Source organism: Pristiophorus japonicus, chromosome 3 (assembly GCF_044704955.1).
Source record: "Pristiophorus japonicus isolate sPriJap1 chromosome 3, sPriJap1.hap1, whole genome shotgun sequence".
NCBI classification, from domain to species: Eukaryota; Metazoa; Chordata; class Chondrichthyes; family Pristiophoridae; genus Pristiophorus; species Pristiophorus japonicus.
In genome coordinates, this window is record NC_091979.1 from 126,961,264 (window position 1) to 126,987,590 (window position 26,327).

General features: G+C 45.2%; 1 protein-coding gene across 1 annotated transcript in view; it reads left to right on the forward strand.

The window, feature by feature from the left end:
• The window catches only part of itga4 (integrin alpha 4), a 185,843-nt gene that overhangs the window by 120,125 nt on the left and 39,391 nt on the right, over positions 1–26,327 (forward strand). Inside the window, exons 18-19 of the mRNA XM_070875800.1 lie at positions 9,047–9,197; positions 22,595–22,690. Coding sequence (XP_070731901.1) covers positions 9,047–9,197; positions 22,595–22,690 — 247 coding nt within the window. The remainder of the gene's footprint in view (positions 1–9,046; positions 9,198–22,594; positions 22,691–26,327) is intronic.

Genomic DNA, 26,327 nt, shown 5'->3' on the forward strand with positions numbered 1-26,327 from the left:
CACCCCCAGCCTCTCTTCCCCTCAGCTTCTCTCCCACCCCGCCAGCCTGTCTCTCCCCACCCTCAGCTTCTCTCTCCCCCCCCGCCTCTCTTTCCCCCACCCCCCCCACCTCTCTCTTTCCCCCACCCCCCGCCTCTTTCCCCCCAACTTTATGCCACCCCCAATCTTTCCGACACCCCCAGCCTCTCTCCCCCCCATTCTATCTCTCTTCCCTCTGAAGCCTCTTTCTCCCCCCCGCCCACCAGTCTTTCTCTCCCCCACCCCCAGCCGCTCTCTCCCCCACCCCCAGCCGCTCTCTCCCCCACCCAGCCTCTCTCTTCCCCCCCCGCCTCTCTCTTCCCCCCCGCTCTCTCTTCCCCCCCGCCTCTCTCTTTCCCCCCCCCGCCTCTCTCTTTCCCCCCCCCCCGCCTCTCTCTTTCCCCCCCCCCGCCTCTCTCTTTCCCCCCAACCTCTCTTCCCCCCCCCTCCCAGGCTTTCTTCCCCCCCCCCCACCCCTCTCTCTCTCTCTCTCCCCCCCCCTCTCTCCCCAGCCTCTCTCGCTCTGCACCCAGCCTCTCTCTCTCCGCCCAGCTTCTCTCTCACCACCCAGCCTCTCTCTCACCTGAGTCTGTCTCTCTCTCACCCCGCCAGCCTCTCTCAATCGCGGCCCCAAGGCCCTCCGATTCGTTTCCCGCTGTTGCCCGGGACTTGTGGCCCATGAGAGGCTCGGGGCCGGTCAGAGTCTTGGGGCTCACAGCTCAGCAAGTCCTGAGGAGGGGGTAGGGGCGTCAGGGTCGGACGGCCTAGCGACTCCCGGGTGGGGTGGGGGAGTCGGAGATGCCGGGCCTAGCTAGCCCGAGGGAGGGGGGGGGGGGGCGAAGAGGGAATCAGTCGATTCTCGGGTCTCAAGTCCTGCTTCTCGACACCATGTGGCCAGAATGATTCGGCCTGAGAGGGGGCGGTGGGCGGAGCTTGGCGGGGCGGGACTTGTCGCCTGTCGGTCAAAAAAGTGCAGTACGGGCAGGGGATGGGCAGGGCTGGATGGACACCTGTCAAAGAAAAGTGCAGTGCAAATAGTTAGTCCCCCCCAAAAAATATTTTAAAACAAAAACACACTAGGTTCAGTTGTTCTTATTTCATACAACTTCAGTTGACCATTTTTGGGCTGGTCATTGAACAGAGGTAAAACCGAACTCGTAAGTGAAAATAGAAAAAACAAACAAGAAAGTGAGAAAAATACAATTAATGCTGAGAAACCCAGATGGAGAAGGTTTGGTTTAAATTCCCTGAAAAAGAAGTTTGATTGCGTCGATAGAATCATATTTTCAAATAATAGGTAAAATGGGAGTCTGGTGTATGATGTTATGCAGGTAAGGATGAAGTACATAAGAGTAAGTTTAACTTTTCATACAACTGAATATTTGCTTGTTCATCTTTGCACTTTTTTGGCATCATTTGTTAATTTCCCAGTGCTTTGTCTAATTAAAACAGTATTTAATATAAAAATGTATTAGAAAAAATGTCTACAGGAGCTGCTGCAGGTGCTATGGAACCTGAGGACTCCAATCATTTCAAATGCAGATGTTAGACAATTTAGTTGTACCACTCCCTAGATCCAATTACTTGGCAAAGGTCTGGCAAAGAGATCAGCCATGTTCTAATCGAAAGATGGAACAAGCTCAAGGGGTTGAATGGCCTACTCATGCTCCTAAATATTATGATGCTATTATTTGTGCCAAGTACCATTTGGTGAAAAATGTTCCCAGTATTATAACAGAAATCTAGACTGACACTTCAGTGCATTACTGAGGGAATGCTGCACTGTCGGAGGTGCCGTCATTTGAATGAGAGGTTAAACCCAGGCCCTGTCTACTCTGTCAAATGGATGTAAAAAATCCCATGGCACGATTTTGAAAAAGAACAGGGGAATTATCCCGGGTATCCTGGCCAATATTTATCCCTCAACCAATGTCACTAAAACACATTATCTGGTCATTATCAATTCCTCAATCACCATCACTAAAACAGCTTATCTGGTCATTATCACATTGCTGTTTGTGGGAGCTTGCTGTGTGCAAATTGGCGGTCATGTGCCTACATTTCAACAGATACTGCACTTCAAAAGTTCTTAATTGGCTGTAAAACACTGGAACGCCCTGAGGTAGTGATAAATGCTACATAAATGTATACCTTTCCATAGTTATAGGCTTAACTTTTTTTCCTTACAAAAACATATCCCTTCAAATACAGATCCTAAAGAACAAATGCAAGTGATGAAGTACTGTAATAGTTATCTGCAGTACTTTTTATGTAACATCTTTGTTGGTTGATGCATATAAATCTGACAATTATTCTCCAGTTCCCTGGCCAAACAGGTCAAACTCCAATTTGCAAGAGGCAGTGGGCAAGCAACAAACTTCGAGGCCTCTGACAATGCTGCCCAATGCTGGTGTCGACGAGATGCAAGTTAGGGCTCCGAGAGAACTGTTCCTCTCATTTCCCTTCCCTTGGTGGATGACTCACATGGCCTCCTCTCCCCACAGCAGCACACCCGCAGTTGGCAATTAGGTTAATGGATTGAAGCTACATTTATCACTGTTGAAATACAGTTTGCTGCTCTGCAATACATTATATGATTTGTAAGATACAACCATATTTTCAAATTTGCAAGGATAGATGTGGAGAGAATGTTTCCACTTGTGGGAGAATCTAAAACTCGGTGGCAAAAATACAAGATAGTTACAAATAAATCCAATAGGGATGGTACGTTCATAATAAAGGAGGAAACTGAGTACTGAGTACTGTGTACAATGAGCAAGTGTGCCCTTAGCTCCTTTAATAAGACTCCAGAGTGCAGGTACCTCATGGGTGGCCTGCTTATATACCGTGCTCCCAAGAGATGCTGGGATCCCTTAGGACTCCAACAGGTAGGCCCTCTGGTGGTAGTGTAATACAGGTTGCAAGGGGTTAAATACATAACATCACTCCCCCGTGAAGTCAACAGTACACTTATTTACAGGGTGAGACAATCTGGGGAATTTCACTCCCTTGTCGATCTTCTCGGTACAAATGCGGGTGTGGGTGAGTTGGTTAGTTCTTCACTGGGCTGCTGGGCAGCCGGCCTTGCCAGGCTACTGGGGATGTTGAGTTCGTCTTCGTGGTCAACCATGATGTCAGTTGCCACTTGTGTGTGTGTGTGTTGGAGGGTCAAAGTTGGTGGTGTCTTCTTCGGGTTGTTCGTAGCTGTTGGTGAACTGCAATTTGATTTTGTCCAAATATTTTCTGCACGTTAGTCCATGGGCCAATTTGACCTGAAATACCTTACTCCCCTCTTTGGCTATGACCGTGCCAGCGAGCCTTTTGGGACCATGTCCATAATTGAGTACAAACACAGGATCATTGACCTCAATATCACGTGACAAATTTGTGTGGTCACACTTTGTTGATGCCGCCTGCCCTCCACGTGATCATGGAGATCAGGGTGGATAAGGGAGAGCCTTGTTTTGAACGCCCTTTTCATGAGCAGCTCGGCTGGGGGGACTCCGGTGAGTGAGTGGTGTCTGGTGCGGTAGCTGAGCAGCACTCGGGATAGTCGGGTCTGCAGGGAGCCTTCCGACATGCATTTCAGGCTTTGCTTGATGGTCTGAACTGCCTGTTCTGCCTGACCGTTGGATGCGGGCTGGAACGGGGCAGATATGACATGCTTGATCCCATTGTGGGTCATGAATTCCTTGAATTCAGCGCTGGTGAAACACCGCCCATTGTCGCTGACCAGGGCATCAGGCAGGCCATGCGTGGCAAACATGGTTCATAGGCTTTCAATAGTGGCTGTGGACGTGCTTACAGACATTATCGCACATTCAATCCATTTTGAGTAAGCGTCCATGACAACCAAAAACATTTGCCTAGAAATGGGCCCGCATAGTCCACATGGATCCTCGACCACGGTTTGGAGGGCCACGACCACAAATATAGCAGTGCCTCTCTGGGTGCATTGCTCAGCTGAGAGCAAGTGTTGCATTGGCGCACGCATGACTCTAAATCTGAGTCGATGCCGGGCCACCACACATGGGATCTGGCTATGGCTTTCATCATTACAATGCCTGGGTGGGTACTTTGCAGTTCACAAATGAACATATCTCTGCCTTTCTTGGGCAAGACCACGCGAATGCTCCACAACAGACAGTCCGCCTGCAGGGACATTTAGTCTTTGCACCTATAGAACGGCTTAATCGCCTCCTGCATCTCCGCTGGGACGCTGGACCAGCTCCCATGGAGGACACAGCTTTTTACCAAGGACAGTAAAGGATCCTGGCTGGTCCAGGTCCTGATCTGGCGGGCCATAACAGGGGACTTTTCATTTTTGAATGAGCAAGTCCACTGGCTGTGCCATTTCCACCCCGGTGGTGGGCAATGGCAGCCGACTTAGCGCATCTGCGCAGTTCTCTGTGCCCAGTCTGTGACAGATTACATAGTTGTCTGCTGACAGCGTGAGCACCCATCTCTGGATGTGGGCAGAGGCATTGGTGTTAATCCCTTTGCTCTCAGTGAACAGCAATATGAGCAGCTTGTGGTCAGTTTCAATCTCAAACTTGAGGCCAAATAAGTACTGTTGCATTTTCTTCACCCCATAAATGCACACCAGTGCCTCTTTTTCAATCATGCTGTCGATCCTTTCGGCCTTGGACAAACTCCTGGACGCATAAGCGACCGGTTGCAAAATCCCCGATTCGTTAGCCTGACCCCGTATGACGATGCATCGCAAGCTAGCACTAATCTTTTACAAGGGTCATACAGGGCAAGCAGTTTTTTTGAACACAACAGATTTCTGGCTTTCTTAAAGGGTGCTTAACCCAGGTAGGAAATTATCGAAATAGTTAATGAGTCCCAGGAATGACCACAGCTCCGTCACGTTCTGTGGTCTCGGTGCGTTCTTGATGACCTCCACCTTGGCGTCGGTGGGTCTGATGCCGTCTGCTGCGATTCTTCTTCCTAAGAACTCGACCTCTGACACCAGGAAAACACACTTCGAGCGTTTCAAACTGAGCCCCACGCGATCTAGCCGACTTAGAACCTCTTCCAGATTCTTCAAGTGCTCAATGGTGTCCCGACCTGTAACCAGTATGTCATCCTGGAAAACCACAGTGTGAGGAACTGACTTTAGCAGGCGCTCCATGTTCTGCTGGAAGATTGCCGCGGCTGAACGGGCATCTGTTATAGATGAACAGATCTTTGTGCGTGTTGATGCAGGTGAGGCCTTTCGAAGACTACTCCAGCTCCTGCGTCATGTAGGCCGAGGTCAGGTCCAGTTTGGTGAACGTCTTCCCTCCAGCCAGGGTCGCAAATAGGCCATCTTGGGTAGCAGGTACTGGTCTTGTCGTGAAAAATGGTTAATCATCATTTTATAGTCCCCACAAATTCTGACTGTGCCATCCTCTTTAAGTACAATCGGACGAGCCCACTCATTGGATTCCACTGGCACGATGATGCCTTCTCGCTGCAGCCTGTCCAGCTCAATTTCCACTTTCTCACATCATAAATGGTACCGCCCGTGCCTTGCGGTGGATGGGTCACGTACCGGGAACCAAATGGGTCTGCACTTTCGCCCCCGAGAAGCTTCCAATGCCTGGCTCAAACAACGATGGAAACCTGCTCAGAACCTGGGCACATGAGGCCTCATCGACGGACGAAAGCGCTCGGATGTCGTTCCAGTTCCAGCGGATTTTTCCCAGCCAGCTTCTGCCAAACAATGTGGGGCCATCCCCTGGCACAATCCACAGCAGGAGTTCGTGTACTACTCCATCACAGGAGACTTTGACTTCAGCACTGCCAATTACAGGGATTAGTTCCTTGATGTAAGTCCTTAGTTTGGTATGAATGGGGCTGAGCTTGGGCCTGTGTGCCTTTTTGCCCCACAGCCTCAGATGGCCGAAGGCTGCACTGGCGCCCTGGAGGCGATGCTGAATCTCCACATCAATGTCTGCCTTTGTTGATAAGAGGTTCCCGAGATATGGGAAATGGTCCACATTATCCAGGGCTGCGCCATGGATCTTGATGATTGGAGGGCAGTGCTGTGCGGCGGTGACAGGCTGGTGGAGGATCTTTGTCTTACAGATGTTAAGCGTAAGGCCCATGCTTTCATATGACTCAGTGAATACATTGACTATATCCTGGAGTTCAGCCTCTGAATGTGCACAGATGCAGGCGTCGTCCACATACTGCAGCTCAACGACAGAGGTTGGGGTGATCTTGGACCTGGCCTGGAGGCGGCGTAGGTTAAACAGCTTCCCACTGGTTCTGTAGTTTAGTTCCACTCCAGCGGAAGGTTTTTACCCCACAGACAGTTTGGAGGATCGCCCTTCATTTGGCAGCGTTTTCGTCCCCTTCCAGCTCGTTGGCCACAAAGTATTGGTCGAGTCTCTCCACGAAAACCTCCCAATCGTCCCCTTCTGTGAACTTCTCCAGAATACCAACTGTTCTTTGCATTTTCGCGTGGTTGTTTGTTACCTCGTCACCAATTGATACGTTTATAATAAAGGATGAAACTGAGTACTGTGTACAATGAGCAAATGTGACCTTAGCTCCTTTAATAAGACTCCAGAGTGCAGGTACCTGGTGGGTGGCCTGCTTATATACAGTGCTCCCAAGGGATGCTGGGATCCCTTGGGACTCCAACAGGTAGGCCCTCTGGTGGTAGTGTAATACAGGTTACAAGGGGTTAAATACATAACAAGGGCAATATACAATACTTTTCTTTACTCAGAAGAGTGGTTATAATATAGAACTTGCTGGCACACAAAGTGGTTGAGGCAAATAGCTTAGATGCTTTCAAATGAAACTAGTTGGGTACATGTGAGAAAAGGGAATAGAAAGATATACTGAAAGGTTGAGATGAGGTAGATGGAATGGGAGGTATCACGTGTGGAGTATAAACACCATCACAGTGTGTTTGGGCCAAAAGGCCTGTTTCTGTGCAGTATATTCTATATAATGTTAGCATTGGAAGGAATATTTTAAAAGGATGATTTGAAGTATTTTCTTCAGCTGCTGTGGGAGTGGATTCTTACATTCTCATGTCTTGCAGGTCTATATGGACCAAACTCAATATAACTGAAAAACAATGGGAAGTCTAACTTTACTGTTTATCTTTTCTAGACTCTCCAGCCAGGGGACACATCCTCACTGCATCTACCCTGTCAAGCCCCTTAAGAATTTTATACGTTTCAATGAGATCACCTTTCATTCTTCTAAATTCTCGAGAATATAGGCCTAGTCTACACAATCCCTCCTCATGGGACAATTTCCCCATTTCAGGAATTGGTCTAGTGAACTTTTGTTGCACTCCCTCTCAGGCAAGCATATCTTTATACAAAAGCAAAATACTGCAGATGCTGGAAATCTGACATTTCCATAGATGCTTTCTGACCTGCTGAGTATTTCTAGCATTTTCTGTTTTTATTTCAAGTATATCCTTCCTCAGATAAGGAGATCAAAGCTGTACATAGTACTCCAGGTATGGTCTCACAAAGGCATTATATAAATGAAGTAAGACTTCTTTACTCTTGTACTCCAATCCTTTTGTAATAAAGGCTAATATACCATTTGCTTTCCTAATTGCTTGCAGTACCTGCATGCTAACTTTCTATGATGTGTGTACAAGGACTCCCAGGTCCCCCTGAATATCAACGTTTCCCAATCTCTCGCCATTTAAAAATATTCTGCTTTTCTATTTTTCTTAACAAAGTGGAAAATTTCACATTTCTCCAAATTATATTCCATTTGGCACGATTTCCCTTTCATACATCCGTGTTGACTCTGCTTAACCTTATTATGATGTTCTAAGTGCACTGTTACAACATCTCTAATAATAGATTCTAGCATTTTCTGCAATACTCACGTCAGGCTAACTGGTCTGGAGTTCTCTGTTTTCTCTCTCCCTCCTTTCTTGAATAGCCTAATTACTGCATTATATTTGAATTTTTTTTTGGGGGGGAAGGGGTGAGAAGTAGACAATGCTGCAAGGTTAGACATAGTAGTAATTACAATAGTAAAACAAGAAATTACAATAGTTGTGTTGGAGTTGTGTACAGTTTATTATCGGTTTGATCACAACACTTTCAATTATTTTTCTGTTCCACGTAATTCTGAATTGCAGCAAATTTTTTAAACACATTTACTTTGATTATTTTCAGTGGCAGTACTTTGCTTTAGTGTCTGACTTTGTTCTATGCCAGATAATTTTATGTAGGACAGAAAAAGATTATTCATCAGTGGAAGTCTTTAGCGTACCCTTGTCACACTCCCAGATGCACACCTGGTGCTCTGCTGTATGCTCGGCACCAGGCTGGTGGGCATCTCATTGGCAGCACCATGGAAACATCATCAAGAGTCAGATAACACACTCTCGGGGAAATAGTTGAAATGTTATTCTTTGCAAAAAAAACCCTGCAAAACTGTTGTTGAAAGTGAAAATGTATCTTCCTGTTGTAGTATAAGTACATTTTTCTAGTATATGGTGTTTAACATTTGCAGTTACCCTAAAACTAAAATGTTATTTTTTCACCTTCTGCTTCTTGTCTCTGTGCCAGATTTCTTCCCAAAGGTGTTCCGTGACTAATGTGCTGGTTAAAAGCCAGAATATCTTACAAATGTCTTGTTTTTCTGGCAGGAAAGCAGTCACAATACATCAATCTATGTGCATATATTGAAACCTGTGATTTTACTTTAATAGCAAATGCAAAATAAAAATCACAGTATTGAAATCAGGAGTATAAAAACATTATCTTTGCCTGATCATTTCCAATTCAAGTATCTTTCTTGTTGATCTGGGTCTGGATTGTTGTAGAGACTTTTGGGATTGCACATAGGAAGAAGGACGTGATAGGGATAATAATTATCAACTTTGTTATATATCATAAATTTACAGTGATTAGAATAAAAGGATAATTTTCCTGCTTTACATTCCCAGCAGAACCATACTTGGTGAGAACTTGTATGGCATGGTCAGAAAATCTTGTGCAATGTGATCTTTATAAAACAATATAGATTTAATGGTTTTATTTCCTAGGCTCCATGTAAACAAATCTTATCTGGCAGTTCAGGAGGTGAAGAGGATCATTGTGAATGTATCTCTGTTCAATGCAGGGAATGATGCATACTCAACCACTCTTAAAATTACATTTTCCAAGGACTTATACTTTATCAAAATGGTCGAAGCGGTAAGTACAATGTGTGTTGATAAAATGTAAGTTTGCGAATAACATTTAATCAATCTAGCTCAGCCTCTGGGTGACAGAGTTAGCATGCCATACTTTGATCAGAGGGTGTCCTAACAGAGGCCTGTGTAGTAGTATAACAAAACATTAACCTGTATCATTGCAGATTGAACTGTGTCTTTCACTGATGTTGAAGCTGTCATTTCAAATAGGACATTTTGACATAACACTTTATTTCTGTAATGATCTGCATAAAGCTGTACCACTTTCATGATGCATATAATACTAAAATTAATCTTAGCATGATCATCAAAATATTGAGCAAAATACACTATATTAAATGCGAGTAATAGGATTACCAGGAACATTCAACCACATTTTTGAGTAATATAATGCTACAATAAAAAATGAATTCAAATTACAATATATAGTTTGCCTACATAAGTCATTGCACTCACTATGGAAGACTCTCTTGTTTCCAGCCCCCACCCATCCGTTCCATGTTAGACATTGTCCAGCAGAATTTCAGTGTAGGCCCACTCAATGGCAGGGCCGGTACTGGCAAAAGGGGCAGGAAAATGAGGCACAGCTGTCCGACCTGCATGGCAGGCCTTGACAAAGCAGCCAATGGAAATTGGCAGCCAGAAGGTCTCAATGTGCTCTTAAGTGCTTGGATGTGGAGTTAGTGTGTTGATATTTATAAAAACAGTCCTATTTTAAAGTCTTCACCTGCCTCGGGAACCCCATGGACCTTCCAATCCAAGGGCAGGTGCCAGCACCATAGGTATGTCAGTCATGGCAGCTGCCAGTAAAACTGCAACACACTGCATTTTCCTTCTGTTGTGATCAGACACTAGTTGTACATTAATGGAGTGGAAGCTCTTCCTGTTCACAAAAGTTCTTGGTTCAACTTCTGGTGCCCCAATAGCTAAGTGAGTGCAGTCTATTATGCCCTGGACTTGAGGGATGCTGGCCACTGCTGTAAATCCCAGGGCTCCTTTATTCTGGCTGTTGCTGTCCATTGGAAATGTGATGTGCTGGTTTGTTCTGGCAAGGAGGCCATTGGTTACTTGATTGATGCAGCTGTGCACTTCGGATTGGGAGAAGCGGGTGATGTCTCCTGTAGCAGCCTCGAATGAGGCTGAAGTGAAAAAGATAAGGCCGATGGTGCTACTGGCAAAGCTCGGGCCCTTGAGCCAGCAGGTGGCAGGTCCTGTTGCTGGAGACTGCATTAATTAGCGATAGTCTACCTGGTGAAGCACAGCCTCCTGATGTCCTTCTCCTTGCAGATATCCAGGAAACTGACTCTTGACCTATCGACCCTGTGGACTGGGTACAGCCTTCCACAAGCAGCACCCACCCCCCCCCCATCACCTGCTATGTTCTAAAAGGCCCACCTGCTGCTAGCCCTGGTTGTTGAGCCTGCTGCTCATCATCCTCCAACAGTTTCTATCCAAAGGGATGAAGCAGAAGTATCACCCATGAGAAGCAGAATGCTTAATCAGGTTAAGTAAAGGAAAAGAAAATCCGAAGGAAGCTATTTCGAAGATCAGAACTACTTTGTAAATTCACTAATCACAATACCACATAAATCCTCAATGATCTGAATGCCTTTCGGTGAGTGTATCTTTAAATGTAGCTTCTAAGCATGCCAGTCAGTTTCTGAGACCAGTCCCGCGATTTTTCCTTCCGTTGGCTCAATTAAAATAGCATTGTGCTCCCAATAATGTTATGGGATCCTGATTTGTATTGATTTGAGACACCTACCTGTTTCTGCTGGGTGCTTTTCGTTGGCCAGTTAAAATGGCGGTCAGTGGCTTCTTGGGGGAAACAAGGCTGTAAAATCAATTCACTCACCTGCTCAGTTCCTACTGGACGGGTTGTGTTAAAATCAGAATTCAGGTCTCCATCCTTTTTACATGACCTTTACGTCCAGGGAACTGGGTAGTCTGTGGGGACAAAATATAGAAAAATCCAATTTCAAAGATAATTCATCTTGTGAAACAATTTAGGCATGATAATCAATCTCTATATAAATGGCAGTACCTGTACTTATTTTATCAAAAACTATCTCTATACCTGAAAAATATCTAAAAATGTTGTTAGTGCAGGCAGTATCACTAGTTATATACTGTAGTGCTATCTGATGCATGTATAAGCAAAGACAGTTATTGGCCAAAGATGGGAGGCATTCAATATGCTGAAGTGTATCAGGGACTAGTTTGCTGGGCATGGAGGCTTGAGACCCACAACACGCCCAAGGTGCCTAGTGTGCCCAAATGTGGGTGTCCCGTGCAAAGGACACTGTGAACTTGCACACATCAGTAATGGTACTGATCAGATCCACAAAACATGTTTTGTATTTGTCTCAATCGCTCTGAAGCCACATATGCAAGCTTGCTTGAGTTTCATTCCCTCTAGGCTGAAGATCCATGGAAGAAGTGTAGATTGATTTTACAGTATCTGTTGTTGGTGCACACCATGCAGATGTCCCTGGAACTGCTACACACTCAGATTGAGATTGAGAGCAGTGCTGTGAAGCCATCCATCAGGATGTCGCAGGTGGTGGAATCCTCCAATTCATCTGCTGTAGTGTCTGATCCTGTCCCCAATTCTTGCACATATATTTGAAAATTCTTTTAAAAACAGGACGTATAAAATCTGAGTCCCCAGGCTCCTGAGTTGAGGGCCATGACATCCTGACCCTGTGGTTAGCAATGTATTCCTCTTTATATTCCACTCTTAGCTGTTCACTCTTTGGCCAGAATTTTCCATACCTGGGCGGGTTAGGTGTAGGTGGTCGCTATGACAGGTCGCGACCCCGTTTCTGATTCCATGCCGCTCCTCAGATCAACTTTGCGTTAATGGGGCCTGTTAAGGCCGCCTGCCATTACCCGGCCCAATAAAATGGCGTGGGTCTGATGACATCAGTGATGACATGTTTTTAGCCAGGATATTTAAAGGATCCATGGTCACATTGCATTTGAAGGTTCATCTAGGAGTGTACAGGCAGCACACTGCACAATTAGACTGCTGGAAAGAGTGCCAAATATGACTGCACTGAGACAGAGGGCTGCACCCTGCTTCTCCAGTGACTTCCTCCATATGCTTGTGCAGGGAGTCAGAGCTCACAGGGAAGTCCTCTTTCCTTCTAATGGGCAGAAGAGACCTCTCTAAGAGACCAAAAGAGCCTGGCTCCAAATATCAGAGGAGATAAATAGCAGGGATGTGGTCAGGAGGGCCTGGGTGCAGTGCCGGAAACGGTTCAGTGATCTCATTAGATCAGGAAAGGTGAGTACAAAGCCACACTCAACTTCATCCTGCTGTGCCTCTCATCACATCCCCATCACTCTGCCTTCCTAACCTTGCTGCTGCACATACTTATTCACACAAACCTACCTTCCACCACCACCCATCCCCCTCTCTCTATCTACATTATCACATCTCCATCTGACTAGCCACCCTTCACACTCACTCTCATCCAAATGTAATCATCCCAACTGACATACAAGGAAGCCACTTATCTTTGGCACCCCACTCTATCATAGTCTCTAAAGACGTAACCCATCCATTCTTTACACTCATTCCTTCACTCTCAATCAACCTTCTCTTCTTTCCGTCCTTGCAGGAAAAGAGAGGCCACAATAAGAGGAAAAGGGAGAGAACCAGAGGTGGAATGCCATCATTGGCAACCCTAACATCAGCAGAGGAGGCTGCCTTGGAGGCTTCTGGAGTCACAGGCACAGCTGGAAGGTAGGAGATGGAGAGAGAGGGACAACTCAGCAACCTGGTGACAGAATTACATATCATACAGCTAAATGGCCTACGTCAGTCACTCATGTGGGGACTTGTGTCAGCAGCCACTGAATGGTCATCATGTGCATAATGGTATCTATACCCATTCTTCATATGGCATATCTAACTCATCTCTTTACTCTCCCACAGGTGCACCCCAATTCTCCAGGAGGAAGAAGACTTCTCAGAGGAGCCTCCAGCCTCTGAGGGCGCACTGTCATCAGACATAAGTGCATCCAGCACCAGCACAGATACACACAGCTCAGTGGATCCCACGGGAGATAGAGTAGTGTTGTCACCTGGTGTGTCCCAAACTACATGTGAGCAAGAGCAGATGGTGGAGACAAGGACAGCATTGGAGACTCCTCGCCAGAGGGCACAGGATGCTCGCAGTTATGCTCAGCTGCATGCAGACGCTAAGCCTCGGGGGGGCCATCCAGAAAGAGGGCATTCCTGGAGGTGCAAGAAAAAGTGCAGGCGCTCTGACAGGTTTTGCAAGCGCGATGGCTGCAAATATGCAGAGAATGGAGGAGTTTACCTCAACTTGAGCGCTACTGTGTCACAGGCGATGGTGATTGTGGGCTCTTCCATGGAAAGGATGGCCATCTGCATGGAGCAGCTAATGCACCACTCACAGGAGCACATGGTCTCAATGGAGAATAGATGGCAGAGGCTCATAGACCTCTTCTCTAGGAGGGACATCAACGTAGACATAAGTCCTCATGGTCCCACTGGGTCCTCATGCTCTCCAGCCCCTTGCTAGCAGGGAAGTACAGGTGGCCCATGAGAGGGATGATGGTGAGAGGGGACATGGAAGTGTGGACTCCTCTCAAAGCACTTACACTTCTCCCCTGTTGCCTCCCCCTCAGTCAGAGCCCCAGATGCCTCCTCAGATCACGATGGCCAAGTCTGCCCCTACACAGTTGCGGAGGAGCAGACTTTGACAGGGCCATCAGCGGCTCCAAAACCCAGTAGACATACTCCAAAAGCATCTAAGCAGTCGCAGCAGGGAAGTGAGCAGGCTGCCTCTGCCTCTGCTGAAGCCACAGGGGTAGCACCTTGTAGAAGCACACATAAGAGTAAGCTGAAACACAAATAGATTCACAAGGCAGTCACTTGGGTGCTTTAATAACTGTTTGTGTAAAGTTCCTGTTACTATAATGTCACAAAGAAAAATCTTTATTTTCACCACTTTGCGGTCATGGACAAATTTATGAGCATCTTTGGAATATAGGGATGCTTTATCTTGTAGGGATGCTTTATGGTGTTGCTGTGGGGTGGTGCCAACTTGGCACAGCATGTGGCAGCTGTATTGGTATAACGCGTAAAGTTAATTAAATCTGTCCATGGTTAGCCCATACCTGGCCTCCCGAGCAGCAATGTGCTCTGGTGCTGGTGGGATCTGGCCCCCAGCTTCTTCCTACTCCTACTCTGAAGAGGCTATGCACTCAGTGCCTTGCTCCTCATGCAGCATGAATCCTCACCACTGCAATATGTTGTGGAGGGCACAGCAGACCACGATGATTCTGGAGACCCGGGCTGATGCGTACTGAAGGGCCCCTCCAGATCTGTCAAGGCATCTGAAGCGCATTTTCAGCATGCCTATTGTCTGCTCTCGTGGAAATATGGCTTTCATTATATCTCTCCTGGGCCTCAGTACTTAGCCTCCTCAAGGGTATCATGAGCCACGTCTTAAGTGGATGGCCCTTGTCTCCAAGCAACCTGCCGGAAAGTATGTTTGGAGGAGCAAAGAGCTGAGGGGAAGGTGGACTGGCACAGGATGAAAGAGTCATGGCAGCTGCCAGGGAAATTGGTACACACATTCATGGTGATCTTCCTATGGTTGCAGATGAGCTGCACATTGAGGGAGTCGAAGCATTTGCGATTGACAAAGACTTCTGGGTTATGATGGGGTGCCCTAATGGCCACATGTGTGTAGTCGATGATGCCCAACACCCGTGGAAAGCCAGCCAGAGCGGCAAAGCCGAGCGCTCGCTCAGTAACACTGGCTTCAGTGGCAAAGTTGATATAATTAACTGACTTATCAAACAGGGCATCGGTGACCTGTGTGATGCATGTGTGGGTGGCCAACTGCAAGATGCCACAAATATCTGCAGCATATCCCTGGAAGGAGTCTGAGGCGAAGAAATTGAGGGTGCTGGTGACTTTGACAGCCACTGGTAAGGCATGTCCACCCGCTCCTCTGAGTTGCAGGTCTTGCTCCAGCTATGTGCAGATGTCTGCAACGATGTGGCACGATAGCCTGCGCCTCCTTTGATACTGCTGCTCAGTCATGTTGAGGAAGCTCATCCTCTGCCTGGAACTTGTGGCTGGCTCCACTTTCCTTGCCTGATATGGTAAACGGCCATGCCCTGAATGGTGAAATTGTTAGTGATTGCCGTGGCCAACTCCTTCCAATTATCTGCTGCTTTCCTTTCAATTCTGAAGAGGGCCTCTCTCTGTGTCTGACCTCCTGAAGCACAACTTCAATGCTGGCTTCCACAAAGCAGAACGATCTGTGCCTTTCACCAGTTCTTTTACATTTGTAGCACTCTTATCACTGCGTCACCTGTGACCAGCTAACTCAGATCAAAGTTTGAACCTGGAACCTTGCTATTTGACTAAGTACGATATTAGATAGTTAGTAGGCTTACCAACTGATTCACCAGGGGAGCCCACATGCACACTCTTAAACCTGACAGAAATACAGGGTAATTTGAGGCATTCATGTAGATGTTTTTGTTTTATGAACTTGCTTATCTAGCAACGGTGACTGTGGAACAGGTTTCTACAGTCTGATGTTGGCGACGTGAAGTGAAATTTTAATTGAAAAAAAGGTAAGTAACTGCTTTGGGCCCAAAATTCATTGACATACTGCCCTCTACCGCCCGCTTACCGCCGAAAAATGCAAGTTTTATAAAAAAACAGGTACATACCACCGACATACCGCTCGGCGGAAGATTCATGAGTGACCCAACGCCGGGTGGTATGCACATCGCCTGCCTATGTAGAACCGCCCACATACTGCCCAAAAGTGAAAGTTTCATGAAATACCGACGACATACTGCCGGAACTGCATACCACCCTGAAGAAGGTGCGTTTAAGTGGGCGGTATGCACACAGAGCTGATAGGTTTGTTTGATATTACACAGATCTTTATAGTTCTCCACAGTTTGATGTATTTTTATATGGATTGTCGTATTTTCTAGTGTTAACCAATAATGCAGTTTGAATAGCAATATAACCAGAGTCTGGGAATTGTGTGTGTGTTCACTGGAGTGATCGTATTTAATAAATGGTCTAAAAAAGCCTTATATACTCCTTTATTAATGAACTATAATAAATATTTATTAGTCTCTCTCACCCCCCCACTCTCACTCCCGCCCCCCCAGCGATCTCTCTCTCCACCCCAGTCTCTCTCTTCCCCTTCCCCCCCACCCCCCGATGTTCTCTTCTCTCCCCCCCGTGCCACAGCTATCTCAGGTCGGCAGTCTCTGGCCTCTCATTGTTGCATCTCAAGAGGGCGGAGCTTGACAGCTGCGCGCACGTGCGCATAACTCGGGAGCTGATGATTCCCGAGTCGGCAGGCCTCCTCTGCCTGCCACCGCCTGCTGCACTCCGCTCCTGCTACCGCCGAGAAAAGCGGGTTAAATCTCCTGCCCACTCAACTCCAGCAGTACAGGGCGGTAAAAAAATCACATACTGTCCGGGGACCGCCGAAAATGGCCAGAACTTGGGTTTGACCAAATTCGGGCCCTTTAACTTTTCATCCAAGTCATCAATACGTGTAAAAAGGGAAGAGATTCTGACCAGCAGGGCAGTGTGATTCCGGTGAAACCCAGATCCGCCGGCTTTCTGCCCTTCTTCAATTCCCTGCCAAATTGCACTCTGGGAAGGGGATGGAAACTTGTTAGGCCTGCTCCCATAACATTGAAGGAAACCTTCTCTCAGAAATTTTGTCCAGCTCAAATCTCATAGGCCCAGCTGAGAGCAGGCACAGGTCCAATTATGGGCTTTGAGAAGGCCCCACAAAGAAAATTCCATCGGTAATTGATCCCAGAGGGAATTTAGAATGTAATTTCCATAACCCATCTATTTAAATTTTTTACTATCTTGCTTGCTAAATAACATTTAAAAAAATTAAATATTAATTGATCTAGTGATGTTTCTCATTATTGTGCTGGAGTACAGTTGTATTGTTAAGCTGCAAAAGTGGTTAAGTATAACCTGGCCTATTGCTTTAGGGCCACATAAAGGCAATATAGGTATCTCCAGTGATCAAGTAGAGCTTAATTGTTGAGGAAGTTTCTGTAGATTGGCTGCGCTTACAAAACTCTGCTATTTACCTTAGAGTTACCAAATCAGAAAAAAAAAGAAATAACTGGCTTGCTTTATACTTTTGATGCCGCAGTATAGATATATGCCTGATTCAAGACTCTCTCATAGCATTTTTCTAACAATTAATACTTTCTTTCAAATCCATATGACCCGTGTTCTAATTTATAGCAATCTTTCCTTACCTTTGTGCTCTCTTTTTAAAGTCATGCAACTGCTTCTGTAATTTCTACTAGCCCCTTGCAATAGCAGACACCAAGTTCACATTCTGTGACATACTGGTATATGTTTGATCCATTTCTCCATTATAATGTTCAGAAACATTTGCAGGACTTAGGAAAATTGGGCTTTGAGAAATTGCTGCTCAGCCATTTCAGCCAAATTTTGCACACTCCACAGCTACATTAGCAAAATATTTGCCATTTATACTGATTAATTAGCTCTTTAGCAGTAGATTTTTGCTAAATTTCTAAACATATATAATTTGCAATATATTATTAATGTTAAATAAAGAAACTGAGCTTATAAGCAGAAATTTAAAAAACTGCACCTACACCTTGAAGAAAACCAAGGGTGGATGAATGCATGAACTATGGGGTCCTTGCCCAGGGGCCCCTCCCAAGGGTCCTATGCAAATATGTATCATTTAAGTGTACAATATTGCGATATGATTTAAGTTTCATGTCAGCATAGAATATTGTGACATGATTTGCTTTATTATTAATGCAGTATGTAAAATTCTATGGGTCTATTTCTTCATGCATTTTATTACACATTTGTATTTAAATGGATCGGGGTTAGGTTGTCCAGTATTTCGGGGAGGAGAGGTTGCGCAGTGTTGCGGGGAGGCCTGATAACAATTTTAAATCTTGGTTCACCATATCTCTAAACCGAATCCGGGGACACACAGGGTGTGAGCACAGCAAAGTAGCCAGGATGGAAAATGTAGGTTGCAATATTTTTGAGCCAAAATTTTTTGTAATTTTGATGCAAACTGAATCTTCAAAAAGCAGCGGCAGAACTTTCCGCCTGAATAATGCGGCTGCTGTTCTCAGCATCTGCCGCTTGGGGTTGAGGGCAGAGCATGCGTACTGTGCCCACAGAGCGCAATCTTTGCATTAATTAAAGTCCCTCAGTGAGCCCACCCAGTCTACTGTTGCAAACAGGAGACTGACATTCCTCCCACTTATCAGAACCTGCACCGCCCACTTTATTGACCGACCGTAGGCAGCTCAGGGTCACGTGGCTCCTGACCTGAGACCGCGCATATTTGGGAATGAGTTTCCTGAACTGGGGACCCTTCTGGGGTCATTGTTTGCCCAGGACACAGTTCCTCATTTGGGGACTAGCCCCGGAAACAGGGGTACATGGTCACCCTATCTTAATCTGGCTCTGAAGACAACAATGAACAACTTTAGCTTTCTGACCTATTGTATAACAAATCACTTGAGGAAAAAGCCATGGTTTTTCTGCCTTGAGCCCAAATATATTTTGATCTGAATTAATGCAGATAGTGCACAATTCATTACTCTTCGAATGAGATGTGCGATCCACTATGTGGTAGCTTTTGAACACAATTCCCTATTGAAGAGGTAATAGGATCTCTGAAATGCATTGGTTTTAGGAACAGGAAGGTTCTGCCATTTTATAATTACCGGCACATCTCCAGCCCTACAGCTATGAATGTGGCAAACTTTGATACACCATTTATATGCATTTTTCGTTCAATAGTAACATAATTTATACAGTACTTAAGCTGCAAAAAGAGAATTAAATAAGTAATTGTGTTTATCAAGGTGGAAGTGTTGTAATGAAATTGTCATGAACTATGCCCATTACATTGCTATGAATCAGCCAAAATCATTGTAAAAATCTGTTGTGTAGAGCTTTAGAAAATTAGAGGTCATGTTTGTATAGCTTAAAATATAGTTTCAAGACCATCACGATTTTTCCCTAATGTAGTGGCTATTGTTATAAAGTGCTTGGAATCTTTTTGGGGTTAATGAATATAATTTATTACCACTTTCCTACAAAAACTGCTTAGCTGAAAAATGATTACTCAATCTAATTTTTTTGTGAAGTGGTGCAAAGCAACAAATTTTTTTTTTAAACTTACAAATTAAGACAATTTAATTATTTCCCCATTTATGTTAATTGTTTGTCTTCGTTACAAATGAATACAAAAAAATGTTTACATGAAAAATCTTTATACTAGAAAACCAAAAATGTATGAATTCCTTTAATGAACCTATACGGTTAATGTTTGGGTGGTAGGAATATACAAAATTGACGGGCAGCTGATTCATCAAGCCTTCCCCACACTTCATAATGGCTGGAACATCATGACTAAATATTTACCACACCACATTCTTGTATACTCCTGAGAGAGGCAAAAGAACAGTGAAAAACACAAGGCCAATAAATGAAATAATACTCTGGAAAACAGTGTTATCTATATTAAGATTGCTGGTATTAATACTGGTACAGAATTTCCTAAAGACTTGCATCATTGTTATAGAGCATCTATGACACTAACAGCACTCACCATTATTAAAGTATAAATCGAACAGCAACTTCAGATGACTGCACGTGTATAGTTAAATATGGAAATCAGGAAGTTGCCGCCCTGCTCTTTCAGAAGCTTTGCTACAACAGAGACTCGGCATTGAAACACATGCTACGGAATGAAGTTACTGTACTTGCATGATAGATTCCCACTAATCTCACCAGAGAAAGTAATATTTGTCCATTTCAGTATATGTAAATTTATACCTCTCTGGCACTGAAAACTAACTTTTTTTTATGAGTGTGGAGTCTCATTTCTTTAGTTATTATTGGAGACGTCAAAAAATAGAAATAGTAAAGAATTTATTGTAATGTTTTCTTTGTCTCTTTTATCTCTCTCTTAATCCAATTTCCCTTTCCCTCCCTTTATTTTGCTTTCTGTATCCGATTTTACATTGAATTCACAATTCTGACTTATACTTCCTGGTTCAGACCCTGTGCTGCTAATTAACGAATCATCAATAGGATTGGTTAAGGAGACACACTGGGGTCAAAATTGCCCTCCGCCCCAAATAGGGCACACTTAGCGATTTAAAAAATGAAATTTCTCCGCCCCAATGCATGGGGTGGAGATTAGAGCGATATTAAGGTCTTTATTTTTTTTTGGTGTCGGTGTGAAGCAGAAGTGCCGTTCTGTCGGGTCAGCTGCTGCTCCGACTCAATCGGCAATGATGTCAGCAATGATGTCAGCGTGTCATTGATGATGTCAGCGTGGTGCGGATGTGCCCCGTTCTCTCCCCCCACCTTCAGTTAAAGGCGAGGGTCGATGCGAACTCTGCATTTATTTTAGTTAGGTTCACTGGGCCACCAGTGAGGGTTTCTGCCTGTTGGCGGCCTAGCCGAACCCATGGCCACCATTGTCAGGTCGACTTCGGAGTTGGCCAACAATTAAAATATAATGGAGGCTCCGTCAGCACGCCCTCCCCTTTAAGGGCGGATGTGCCACCCAGCCACACACAGCTTCCCGCCGGGAAAAGCTATCAGTGGCACCGACCAGCGGTAACTTCGCTCCCATGGGGCAATTTCCCACAGGACAATTTCCTGCAGGGCAATTTGCCGCAGGGGTTGGAAAGGGGGTCACCGCCGGTCAGTATGGGGTTGGCACGTGCCCAATGGGACGGGAACACGGGCGGTGTGGAAACTCGCTCCCGGCCCAGGGGCAATTTAGGATGGGTCGGCCCATCCGTTTGGCCCAGATCAGTAAGGCCCATCTGCTCCATTCCCGCCTCTTAGAGGTGGTAATGGAGCTTATAGAGGGGGGCAATTTTGGTCCCACAGCTTCTTGCCCTGTTCACACAGATCCCAGATCCCCTGTAGAGGGCGCCGTGCTGAAATGGATTATTAATCACATCAAGTTTCAGGTCAAAATCTCATAGTCTCTGGGCAAGTGTAAGTGTAATGAATGGCAAGCGCAGGCGCAAACACCGTTCATTTGCTGCTGACTGCAAAATCTGACCCATTGGGCTAGAAATTCCACATATAAGAATAGCATCGTTTTTTGCCGCTATTTGCGAATAATGGATAATTTTTTATGTTGAAATAGCGCCAAAAAAAATAAGGCCTAAGTTTCGCCAAAAGTTTATTAAATTTTGGCACAGTGTTTAAATACTAACGTTTTTAAGGATGGAGTTAAATTTTTCGTGTTTAAAAATAACGGCCATTCTGCACATGCCCAGATGCTGGTGAATGGCGTGGGGATGGTTGTGGTGGTGGTGGTGGGGGGGGGGGGGGGGTTCGGGTGGTTGGAGGTAGTCAAACTGGAGTTATTGGGATTTAGTGCAGGTCTGGAAACTGATCAGCTAAATCGATCCTTATAGTGGTGAATTGTGGGCTCAATTATGTTTCATAAAAAAGCAGTTTGGTGAGTAATATATTTCAGCCAAACAATTCACAGTTCTACTACTTTTTGTCATTCACATTGCTCCAAGTCTAAGTGCAGAACAGATAGGCTGATGTATGAGATAAGAAGGAAACTTCTAAGCTTGTGCTGGTTAACAGTTGCTCGAAAAGCTTCACTTTAAAGTAGGAGTGATGTTGAGTTATAAGAGCACTCCCACTAAATTTCAATTCGTTTGGACAAGCAAAAGAGATTTCATTTTGAGGTGATGGAGCAGTTTAAGGCTCTCCCTAGAATTGTTTCCATTTAATTTACTTGAAACATGGTCCTGATGCAAAGAAGGGCTGGCTCCCGGTAATAAGTCATTTTGGTTGCTGATCTATCCCATTGTCCAGATGCTGGATTTGTTGTTGAGGCAAATGCTTTTAACTTCATTAATCTGAATAAGCACTTTTTGGGAAAGAGTCAGGCAGAAATTCCTCTTGCGAATGTCTTTAGTATTACAGTACTGTTACCACTTCAACATATCAAAGTTGCAGGATCAGGCAATGGTCTAATAATGGCGTTCGTCACAAAATTGTCAGTAGAGGAAATTCTGGACCAATATATTACTGGCTAGACTCAAACAAAATTTACCTATTCAATACTTTGAAAGTAGCCACACAAATATGCCAAAATGCCTAACTTTACTGATATTAGGGTTCCATTATATTATTAAAATATAATTTTGTTCAGCAGCTATGTAAGATGTTGCAATTTTTTTTAGATCTCAAAGGTGTATGGGTAAATATAACTCTAAGTGGCAGCATTTAAAAATAATCTGACAGTAGTTTGTTGCTTAGTTAGGGTTGGTGCTTTTTGATTGCAGCTGCAAAAGTATACAATCTGTGATGTGACCGAAGAAGAAGATTCAACAAGTCTGGAATGCTCCATTGGACATTTGTATATGGATTCTCTATCAAAGGTACACAAATGATATCTGATCATTTTAAGAGGGAACACAATTGAGAACTGTGTGGAGCAGTGGGGTAGCACACTGTCCTTTCACTTGTACCTCAGTCCAGGCCCAGCCTTAGGGAAAATGGCGCCCTGAGTGAACTTGTACTTTGGCGCACTTTCTTTGGGCTGGATTTTGCTGGGTCCCACCAGCATTGTGCATTGTGCGGGGGGGGGGGGGGGGCGGGATCCGGGAGATGTAGGGAAACCCGGAAGGTTGGGTCGACCCATGACTCCGGGGCTGAATCACGATTGAGGGGTGCTCCATGCCCGGGGCAGATCCGATCCCGAGGGCTGCGAACCCCGATACTGGGGAGGGCCAGGGTGATGGTGGCGGATGCTTGGGGGGCCTGGAGGAAGTACTGCTTCTCCCGGCCCACAGGCATTGTTCCCCGAGGCTGAGGCCGCCTCGTTGCAGCCGGTGGGAATCTCGAGCCCCGGGATCCTGTAGGGGGTGGTGGGTCTGTCAGCTTGCCTTCCCTGACCCAGAGCGGTTGCGAGTCGCTCCCACTCCCTGGTTCTCGAGCTTGGATTTATTAATCAGGGTGTGATAAAGTGCAGCAGACAACCGTTTTGTACAAAAAGGTATGGATTTTATTCAAGAAGAATGAATACACCTTTTATTAAAACTGAGAAAACTTATCACTTTAAATGAGAGAAAACTTATCACTTTAAATGAGAGGAAACTTATTACTCTAATGGGGAATCCTTTACTAAAATACAAGAGAATACATAGCAGTACAATACCTCCCACCTCCCAATTTCTCCTTTCTAACTAAGTTAGGCTCTGGGGCTTCAGGGACTATGCTCACCAATCCTTACTTGACAGTCGGTAATGGGTCGCGGTTTCAGGGTGCGTTGGATTTTGTCGATTCTGCTAGCCGTACCCCGAACGTAGGAGAGGACTTCTTGCTGTTGTTCCTCAGTTGGGTGGTGTCCGCTGATGCGGTAGGGCGCGTATTGGATTTATGGGGTAAGTACCACTTTCTTCCTTCAGCAGTAGGTTTTAAAATTCTTTTAGGTAATGTTTTACCCATTGGTAGCTCAGGGATAGCTTGTAGAGTGGAAACAGCTTGCGAATCTTCGGGTTTTCATCGAGTTGAATTCGGTTTGGAAATCATTGCTCACGGTGGCTCAATATTACCAATTTGGTTGCTGGTAATATCTTGGTGGTTGTTTCGTGAGCCTCTTGCTGCCGCGACATGCTTGGTGTCCTGGTCGCTTGCGATACAGCCTTGGTTGATGTTCTGAAGAAACAGGTTAACGAAGCTGGTGTGCTGATCTTGAAGTCTGCCAGGCCTGACGCATATGAAGCTGGTGTAGAAGCAAAGTGCAGTCCTGACTGTAAAAACAGGCCTCAATTATACTTTGAGAGGCTTCCTTATCTGTTCCCCAAATCCAGCTTGGTTCTTTGTTTAAGTTTTGCAGCCCAGCTAACTGAAACTTGATTAAGTGTTTTTAATCTGGCGTTGATAGACTTTTCTGACCTGACAAGCTCTTGCCAATTGCTGGAATTATCTGTGGGTTTCGAGTCACAATTGTTAAAGTTAGTTTCTGGTGTTGAGCTGACTGCCTGGGTCCCAGCTTTCTATGCAGGCGGAAAAGTGATTAGCATTATGCATGTGTCGGATGGGTTTTTGTGCTTGAGTTGAAACTTTACTTCCTTGGATCGATTGTTGATATGTAAATGTCTTCTAGGTGTAGGTTTTGAGGGTAAACAGTTCCCCAGACAATTTGATTAACTCATATGTCCCCAGATTAGCTCCAATGTCCAAACTGGCCTTTTAGAGGTTGAACCCACCCCTTTTCTTGGAGACCCAACATTCATCTTTTAAAAATCCCAAACTTGGTTAAAACTCGTGGATTTATTCCATAAGCATTTTAGGATCCCAAACTTTCTGCTTAATAGTTCCAAATCGAATTTCCTTTTCAATGAGTCCAAACACTGGGGGGTTTCCACGAATTTTGGAATCTTGCAATCCCCGGCCGCCTGCAGTAAAATGGAGGCTTCTGGCCTTATTATCATGGCGGCAGGTTGGCAGCCTGCCCATCGTCCTGCCCGAGTGAAAGGTGAAAGATTAAAGTGGTTTGAGGTCAGAGTTCACTTTTTTCAACTTTCATTCCTCCCCGTTCTTCCCTCAGAAAATTACGGCCTTTGAGTTTAAGTGTGTAGTAGTGTTAGCACGTTTCAGAAATAAAGCCGTAATCTAAGTTTTTTTTAATAATTTAAATAATAAATGCTATAAATCATAAAAAATAACATTATAGCTAAGTGACAAATTAACTAAATGTTAAATTAAACACGAAACTAAGAAATAAAAATAACAAATAAAAAACTTTGTTCACCAAGATATTTTGAGCCACATCATTCTCGATAGACAGGATGGCCACAAAGCAGGCCCGTTTTCTCTCATGGTCGATCGCAAATGTTTTTATGAGCTTCAACGTTGAGAAGCTCCGTTCGCTGCTCACTACCGACACGGGCATGATTAACAGGATCCCAAGTGCTATCCATGTGTTTGGGAACTTACTCTTGGAACTTGAAGTTTGCTCTTCTTGGGAAGCACTACAGTCTGTTGGAAGCAGACTTTGGAGATCACCAAGTTCTTGGATGTCGGCACCGTTAATGTAGAGCCTCTTGACTACGACACTCCCCTGACCACGGCGCCCTGGGCGGTCTACCCACATCACACACCCATAAGGCCGGTCCTGCCTCAGTCCAATCTAGGCCAAACAGAAGGAATTAAAATCTCTCTCTCTCTCTGAGCTGTTGTCCTATATAAAATGAGGTTGACAGTCCCTAACCAGTTTCACATACAGTTTGGCACCAGATGTTAATCCCATTTGGAAAGACCAAAGGATTTTGGCGTACAAATGAAATATTCTCACTGATGCAACAAGGATGATCTACTGATGTAGGTTTCTGATAAATAGTTGGAGAGATAAAAAGGAACTTGATTCTACATCTGACCCTGAACTGAGACTACTTGAAGCTTAAAGTAGGTGGCAAAACAAAATGATGAGCATCTTGCCTAAATAAAAATCCAAATTGAAACAGGGAAAATAAACTCGTGTGTTGATACATAAAAATGTATTATAGAAATATAATGGGCCTGAAATTGGTGGACTTACCGTCCGCTGCTGCCGAGTTTTCTCGGTGGTCTCCCTGTTTTTTTGGGTAGTCTCCCCTCCGCGCGAGTTTGGCAGGGAGAGAAGACCGCTGGGGAGTGTCCGCTGGCATGCTACGCCCAGAAGAGTCCTCCGTCAGCCGAGCTGCCAGTTTGGTCCGGGCGGTCCTCCGCTCCAGCGGGGGAAAAGACCACTGCGTGGTAGGCAGGTCTTGCCTCAACGGTAAGTATGAAGACCTGCAAAAGAAGTTAGTCCACTTTTCTTTATTTTATTTTGCAGGGATTTAGGTGGATGGGGTCCCCTGAAGGATTTCTAGTGGATTTTTAAAAATGTTTTGAAATGTTTTTATTTGATCAGTTCCCCCCTCCCTGGGTCCGACTCAATCCTCAGTGGTACTTTGCCGAGGATTGCATTTGCCGCCGAGAATGAGAGCTACCGTCCGCTGCCGCCCAGAATCGGCACATAAGTCCCATTTT